This window comes from Peromyscus eremicus, chromosome 10, assembly GCF_949786415.1.
Source record: "Peromyscus eremicus chromosome 10, PerEre_H2_v1, whole genome shotgun sequence".
In the NCBI taxonomy this organism is placed as follows: Eukaryota; Metazoa; Chordata; class Mammalia; order Rodentia; family Cricetidae; genus Peromyscus; species Peromyscus eremicus.
This window is the reverse complement of record NC_081426.1, coordinates 754,784-763,208: the sequence shown is the minus strand read 5'-3', so window position 1 is coordinate 763,208 and position 8,425 is coordinate 754,784. Positions and strand designations below refer to the sequence as shown.

At 44.0% G+C, this 8,425-nt stretch overlaps 1 protein-coding gene across 1 annotated transcript; it reads right to left on the bottom strand.

Annotated features, from left to right (window-relative positions):
- Positions 1 to 3,400: 3,400 nt before the first annotated feature.
- LOC131920711 (uncharacterized protein C53C9.2-like) lies at positions 3,401 to 7,674 on the bottom strand. The gene is made up of 3 exons (XM_059275128.1): positions 7,644 to 7,674; positions 5,550 to 7,254; positions 3,401 to 3,661 (listed from the first exon to the last, which is right to left on the bottom strand). The coding sequence occupies exons 2-3, from the start codon at positions 5,593 to 5,595 to the stop codon at positions 3,429 to 3,431; spliced, it is 279 nt and encodes a 92-aa protein (XP_059131111.1). The 5' UTR covers positions 5,596 to 7,254; positions 7,644 to 7,674; the 3' UTR covers positions 3,401 to 3,428.
- Between the last annotated feature and the right edge of the window lie 751 nt (positions 7,675 to 8,425).

The window sequence follows — 8,425 nt, the reverse complement described above, 5'->3', positions numbered from 1 at the left end:
TTCTTCTCCTTCTTCTATTCCTATTATTCTTAGATTTAGTCTTTTCATAGTGTCCCATCTTTCCTGGATATTTTGTCAGCAGTTTTTTAGAATTACCATTTTCTTTGACTGATGTATCAATTTCTTCTATCATACCTTCAACACCTGATATTTTCTCATCCTCTCTTGCATTCTGTCAGTGAAGCCTGCCTCTGTGGTTTCTTTTCAAATTTCTAAGTTTTTCATTTACAGAATTCCCTGTTTGGTTTGTTGTTGTTGTTGTCGATTCTATTTTCATTTTCAGGTCTTGAATTGCCTTATTCATTTTCTTCCTCCACTTGTCTTTTCCTGTATTTAAGGAACTTATTCATTTCCTCCCACTGTTTGTTTTCCTGGACTTCAAGGGATTTATTAATTTCCTCTTTAAGGACCTCTATCATCTTCATACAGACTGTTTTAAGATCTTTTTTCTAGTGCTTTCAGCTAAATTGGAATATTCAGGGCCTGTTTTGGTATGCCATGGAATAATCTTTCTACACTGTAAATATGTATTGCTCTCATTGTAAATAAAAAGCTGATTGATCCATAGCGAGGCAGGATTTTCAGTGCAGAGAAAATGTTGGGAAGGAGAGCAGGGTCTGAGAGGTCTCTGGGAAATACAGAGGGAAGAAGACACACTGGAGGACAGGTAAAGTCATGAGCCATGTGGCAATACATAGATTAATAAAAATGAGTATATTTAAGTGTGTAAGAATTAGTTGGTAATACTGGATCAGGCCCTCTGAGTGGGTGAGACAGTTGATTGGCCTGATCTGTTTGGGAGGCATCCAGGCACTGGCACTGAGTCCTGTGCTCATTGCATGAGTCGGCTGTTTGAAACCTGGGGCCTATGCAGGGTCGCTTGGCTCGGCCTGGGAGGAGGGGACTGGACCTACCTGGACTGAGTCCACCAGGTTGATCTCAGTCTGTGGGGAAGGCTTTGCCCTGGAGGAGATTGGAATGGGAGGCGGGCTAGGGGGAAGGTGAGGGGGGCGTGAGGGGGGAGAACAAGGGAATCTGTGCCTGTATGTAGAACTTAATTGTATTGCAAAATAAAAATTAAAAAAAAAAGAATTAGTTGGTAATAAGCCTGAGCTATCAACCAAGCATGTATAATTTATATTAAGTCTCCATGTCAGGTACTTGGGAACTGGTGGGCAGGAAAGAAAAGTCTGTCTACAGTGGTATGGTTGCAGGGCTGTTTCCCTGGACTGTTCACCTGGACTGTTTTTCAAATGAATGCCTGCTGGTGGTACTGGAGCTTGAAATAATGGGATGAGTTGGGGGAAGGAAGATTGTAGGAAAAGATCTTTGTGGTCCACTGGGGATGGGGTCAGAGAAGAAGGGGAGACTGCAGCAGGTGTTCTGCAACAGAGTTGGGGGTGAGACTGGGTGGACTGAATCTGGTGGAGCAGAAGAAGTGAAGATTTGCCAATTCATATTTTTCAAACCACCTGACCAATATACTCCCATCCTTTTAGACAGACTTTTTAGACAATGGATTGGGGAAGAGGGATTGGGTCTGCTCCTTATCAGGTTCTGAAGATGATAAATATGATGTCCATGCCAAACACTCTTGGCTCTCTTCTGTGTAATCCGGATTGCTGACCTAGTAAAAAGCTTTACCTCCAAGGCCACCTTCCCAGAGGTTGATGATCAATGGCAAAGGCACCATGGTGTAGAAGATGCATGAGAAAAGTCTTACCTATGTCTCAAGTCTCTCACTCAGTGACATAGATGATGAGCTCAAAGTCATTCTGAGCCTTGCCAGTCATGAGATCTATGCACAAATCATCCCAGCCTCCCTAGTGTCAGTTCATGGGTCTTTGGGCCTGCTCTCTTCTTCTGGCTCTGAGGACAGAGTACATCCTGATTTACCTTCTTACCTGAACAGGTGTGGACAACTGTGTGAGCTTCCAGATCAGTCAGTATGTTGAGAGTTTTTGTGATCTCTTGGGGCCAGGCTGCAATCTTAAGTTGAGCTTCTATAAGAAAAGACTTCTGTGAAGAAGACAACTTGCCCTAACAGCAGCATTTGACTATGCTGGAACTTGTAGTTTTCTAGGTATTGTAAAACTGGGCTAAACGTCTTCCTGGGTGGATTCTGGATGTCCAAATTCCAGGCCATGAACCTAAGCAGTCAGCTGTATACTCAGAATCTGCTTCCTTTAGCACACTGTGTGATGATGTTTTGTGTATGCTCTAACAAAGCATGCCTAAAGATCAGAGGGAAAAGCCAGCCACTAGTTAGCCATAGAGGCCAGTCAGTGGTGACATACACCTTTGATGTCAGCTTTTGGGATCTCATGCCTTTAATCCTAGCACTAGGGAGGTGAAGACAGGAAGTGATATGGCTGGGTAGAGAGAAGAATGTAAGGTGGGAGGAGACAAGAACCCAGTGCCCTTTCAGTCTGATGATTTTGTAGAGGTAAGAACTCTAGTGGCTTGCTGCTCTGCTTCTCTTATCTTTCAGCTTTCACCATGACATCTGACTCTGGGTTATTATTATTATTATTTATTATTATTATTATTATTATTATTATTATGATCAATTAGAATTTGTGCTACAACACTGGGTTTCTTTGCTAATCCCTGGGCTTCTTTCAGAGGCATCATACAGGTAGCCCATGTGATCTTTGGCCCTAGACATGAGTTTCTCGAAGGCAACTAAATTAGCTCTCACCACACTTGCTTGGCTCAGCCATTGAGGATGACCTCTCAGTGGGCACCCAACCCCACAGTGTCTAGGACCTGTTGAGGGTACACAGGACCCTTCAAGGAAGGGCTTTGGTCTGGTGGGCCATATTCAAAGCCTGAAGCCACTGAAGCAAGTCCCCTCAGTCATGTGGCAGGGGGAGGGCCTTTGTCACTTTTATCTAAGGACTGGAGATCTGGAGGGCACCCCAGGGAACAAGCCCAGCCTTTGAAGGAGCACCATTGAAATTTGCTATCTTAGGCTCCCCAGCTACCCAGTGAGGTTCTGAGGTGTCTCCAGAGGAACTTTGCCTATGTTGATCTCCAGGACCCGGGTGTACTACAAGGGGATGTTCAGGGATGATATACTCCTCTTGGAGACATCCACAACTCCTGTCTTAGGTGTTAGAGGTATTCTGAGGGAGTGCTTTTAAACGTATCTGTATCTGTGGATGGATACTATCAAAATATCAAATGTGCCCTCAAGATAGAGATTTGAGTACTAGAAAGATGGCTCAGTAGCTAAGTGTGCTTGCTACTCTTATAGAGAGCTGGAGCTCAGTTCTAAGTAGCTACATAGGATGGATGGGTCACAACTGTCTATCACAACAGCTCCAGGGAATTTCACACCCTGGAGGGGTGACTCCAGTGGGCATACTCAGAGACATAGAAATAAAAACAAAAAACATTTATACATGATTATAGGCATTATATTTTTATCGGTAGTAGCTTTTCACCCACTCCTCCTCCTCCTCCTCTTCTTCCTCCTTCTCTGCCTCTTCCCCTGCTGCCTCCAACTCTACCACTTCCTCCAACTCTTCTTCCTCTGCCTCCACCTCCTCCTCCACCGCCGCCTCCTCCACCGTCTCCTCCACCTCCTCCTCCTCCTCCTCTTCAAGCATATCTTCATCTGAAGATTGTGGTGGGGCTTGGTACAGTACATTTATCTCTAGGGATAGAGTAGGAATAGGTTCAAAATAGGGAAAAAGTCATGGCACAAAGTGTAGCAGGAATCTTAAAGAGTCTTATTAATAAAATCAAACCTGTGAGCCAGGTATTGGGGTGAAGCTGGAAGATCAGAGATACAGAACAGGCCACAGCTAACCTCACCTGGCCAACTTCTCAGCTGCTCTTGTTTCCTCAGACTGGAAGCCTCTGTGTCCTCATATCTGAATGGCTCTCAGCTGAATTGTGCTGCTCAAAACCTAAAAGCTTAACCAGTCAAATGCTTCTAGTTTCTGGTCCTCACGCCTTATATACCTTTCTGCTATCTTCCATCTCTCCCTGGGATTAAAGGCTTGCTTTCTGGGATTAAAGGTATGAGTCACCATGCTTGGCTGTATCCTTGAACAGATGGATTTCTGCCTCTGGAATGCTAGGATTAAAGGCGTGTGCTACCACTACCTATCCTAAGTGTCTAGTGGCTTTTCTGTTCTCTGACCCCAGATAAGTTTATTAGGGTACACGATATTTTTGGGAACACAATATCACCACAACAAAGCTCTGGGACATTGCTGGTATTTCTTGCAGGGACCAAGTTGACCATCCTAGGTAAGTGACTGTTCCCACAGGTGCCACCATCCATGCTAACAACATTGTTTGGGACAATTTTCTATTGGCTGTTGTTCTGTTGTTTGTAACTTTTGGATGTTTCCCTTGGGTCTCCTTTCACATCAGAGACAAAACTTTGCTTGCTAACTGTGCTGTGCTTAGCATCCCTGTTCCCACTCTGTTCAGCTCCCCTGCTTTCCTCAGCTAGGCAAGAACAGCACTTCACCTCTTTTCCACAAGTAATGGTGTGACCAGATGACCTGTTAAGACTCAATTGTATCTAGCTGGGCATGTCCCTAAGCAATGTCCCATTGTATATACTTCCTGTTGGGATTTTGGTTGTCCCATAAACTCTGTAAAGGACTCAGGTGAGGCCACATTTCAAGGGAAGGGGATGACAACTGGGTACACATGCATAAAACAGGAATGAATCCAGGGATCCATGATGGATGGTTAGGTCCAATCAGGTGGGCCAATCAACTCAGTATGCAGAATCAGGAATAAGGCAGCAGGGACACAATTTCATGGATTACTAGGCATAAAGAGAAGAGTCCCCATTCCACTCAGGAAATAGGGAGGAAGGTGGAGAAGGCTCTGGGTAAAGGACAGAAGAGTGGTCAAATGATGTGGCCAGTGAAGTGGGCTCCTTTTTTGCTGTGGACACATTGATTAGAAAGAGTCATCCCTGAGTTTACACAAGGCAGAGTCAACGCATCAGAAATACAAGAATACAGGGCAGGCAGACATACTTTGCAATGAAGAAAAACCCTCACCCTACTGCAGGGGTTCCATAAAAGACATTGGGGGAATATACTCTCCTTTGATTCATACTCTAGACCAGTGGAGACAGGTGAGAACTATACTAAGCATGAAGCTGTATCAGTTCCAGACCGCTTAGAGTACAGACATGGCAAGGTGATCTTATGAGACAGGGCAGGAAACTGAGGTTCAGACATACAGAGGATAAGTCAGAGAGGACTCAAGAGATAAAATACAAGTGGCCATGCACTTTAATTCCTGGGATTTTGTACATCCATGATGAACTAGTAATATCTGGAAAGGAGGCCTTATCTGGACCACAGAGTCCTAGATCCATGCTCAAGTACTAGGTCAGAAGCTCCAAGATAGGTGTCAATGTGTCCTTTGACTCATTCGCCCTAAAGGTCAGTCTAGTGTGAGGAGCACAGGCTGGAAATGAGCTCACACACAGTCTTCCTCTGTCCCTGTCCCCACTGACACCTTGTCCACATGACAGAGTAGACCCAGAATGCAATATTGTTACCTACCTGGACTTGCAGGACTTGGAATTTTCCTCAATTCCCAAACCTGCATTTTAGAAGCACCTGGAAGAAAGCAACAGAGTGGCTCATTCTGCCTACAGAAGATACAGCCACATCAGCTCACACCAGATCAGCCTCAGCTTCCCACTGGTTCCTTGACATCTTAGGTTATGGAAGGTGATTCAGTGAGGCCAGTCTACTCACTCTGCCACCCACCCATAGATTGCCCTTTATATAAAGACTGAATGGGGGCTGGAGAGGTGGCTCAGAGGTTAAGAGCACTGGCTGCTCTTCTAGAGGTCCCGAGTTCAATTCCAAATAAACACATGGTGGCTCACAGCCATCTATAATGAGATCTGGTGCCCTCTTCTGGCACACAGGCATACATGCAGGTAAAACACTGCATATATAATAAATAAATAAATAAACAAACAAATGAATAGATAGAAGAAGGCACTTCAAGATTTTAAGGAAAAAGAAGACTGAATGGAAACATGGATGTACTGTTACAAGTCCTGCAGGACCAGCCAGAAGAGGATTCACTTCTGCAATATTGGGCCCACACTACAAGACCTTTGTACTCAGGTTCATGTCACTGACTACCGAGAGTTGTGATCCATTGACAGTTTCTTCTATCACAACTCACCAATCAAAAGTGAGCACCAGCTATACACATATTTCCAGACTACATCAGAATACACACAATTTCCAAGGAAAGCTACTAATTACAACTGATGGCTAGGAGCTTTGGCAGTGACAGAGGCAGGAAGAATGGGTGTTCCGGTGAAGACCATACTTTTATTTATTTGGTTTTTTTTTTTGGTTTTTCGAGACAGGGTTTCTCTGTGTAGCTTTGCACCTTTCCTGGAACTCGCTTTGGAGACCAGGCTGGCCTCGAACTCACAGAGATCCATCTGCCTCTGCCTCCCCAGTGCTGGGATTAAAGGCATGCACCACCACCGCCCGGCTTATACTTTTATTTTTAAGTTTATTTCATTTGCATTGCCTGCATATGAATGCTTGTGTATCACATACATACCATGCCAGCCGAGATCAGAAGAGGGTATGAGGTACCCTGGAACTGAGTTACAGATGGTTGTGAGCAGCTATATGGGTGCTGGAGCTCAAATCTGATCCTCTGGTAGAGCAGATAGTGCTCTTAATCAAAGAGCCATCTCTCCAACTCCCCTAGATCATCTTTAATTGACAGTGGGGTTTGGTGTGTTTGCTTCTACCTCTCTTTACCGTTATGCCTGGACGGAGTAGTATTTAAATCTCCATGCAAATTTACATCTCACTGATACCTTTCCCACTGCCTCAGCCTGCCAAGCAGAAGGTACAACCTTACTCTTTCCTGGATCCTCTCCTATCAACTCCAACAGGGCATGCTGTTACTTACTAGGAAAGCTTTCTTTACTACTGATGTTTTACTGCGCCTCAACATCTGTGTCCCCCACTTGGGCTATATCTGCAATAACATCAGGACAGAGTGTACTAGGTAAAGCTACACCAGCTCACACAAAATTAACCCAGGTTCTTCTTGGGATTTTCCACAGAGCCTCTATGGCAGAATCATTTAATCATTTAACTTTCAACTCTCCTTCTCAACAAGAATCCTGATTCAGGCTTCTTAGGAATGAAACACTAAGATATTTCCTGAAAAAGAGAGGGATTTCAGATACTTACTACCTCCAGTCATGACAGATGTCATCTGCAATTATGAAAAAGAAAGCATTGTTAAGATTGGGCTATACTGTATCCTTCACAATGGTCTGGTTTTCTCTGGATGACTTAGAGACCGATGGGAATAGAGCTCTACTGGTGTTGCATATAACACCAGTAGAGACGGAAAGAGCCTTCTTTCCCTGCACTGTACTCCCCAAGTCCATTAACACTGCAAGCAACTCCTTAATAGAACAGGGAAAGGAGTTTCTGAGGGAACTGCTTCTGTGTTTCAATTTTAATGAATGTGGTGATGTCAATGACACCAGAGAGCTGGAGACCCTGAACTCCACAAAGGAAACTGTCTTTCAAAAAGTAACACACATGGAACCCAAATAGAGCTGTATTTCTATAAAAGACACACAAAGGTGTGCTTACCATCTGTCTGGATTCTGGAACACTAATACCACCAGGAAAATCTAGGAGAAAACAGAGTAACTGTGAGGATGTTGGCAACTGATTATAAAACACTCAGGGAATATTTTCAACGTGCACACGTGTGTATGGAGATAGCTTGGGCTGCTGCTGGGCCATCCTCCAGTGTAGAAGGATGTTCCAGAAAAGAAAAAATAAAACAGATCAATGTGAGACCTAGGATCCTTGTTCCTCAATTAAAGCCACTTTAAACAATATAAAATAAATCTAGCTGATTCACACTTTGTGGCATATACTTATAATCCCAGCATTCAGGAGGTAGTGGAAGGAGGACCAGGCTCAGCTTCAACCATATAGTGAGACAGAGGCAGCCTGTGATAAATGTGTCCCTGTCTCAAAATAAAAATAATACACTAAAGCAGCATAATTTCTAACTGTATTCTAAATATTTATCCTTATACTCACAGGTCAGTGTAGCTTTTACCATCCAACAGAACAATTTCTCTTTGCATCAGAATGAAATCATAACAGAAAACCACAACAAGTAAAAATGCAGAGAACAGGTGACTGTGGGGGGCCTGGCCTGAACCTTCCATCTAGAACATAAGTGCTGCAACCAACACTGTGGAGAGTGGGAGAAAAAGATCCTCTTCCCTTGGGAACAGCCCAGTTGGTTTTCCAACAACAACTGGTCAGCTCTGAAATCTCATAATACAGGTAACATTGTATGGAAAGAGTGGATTGTATCTATATATTTAGGAATACACACACACACACACACACAC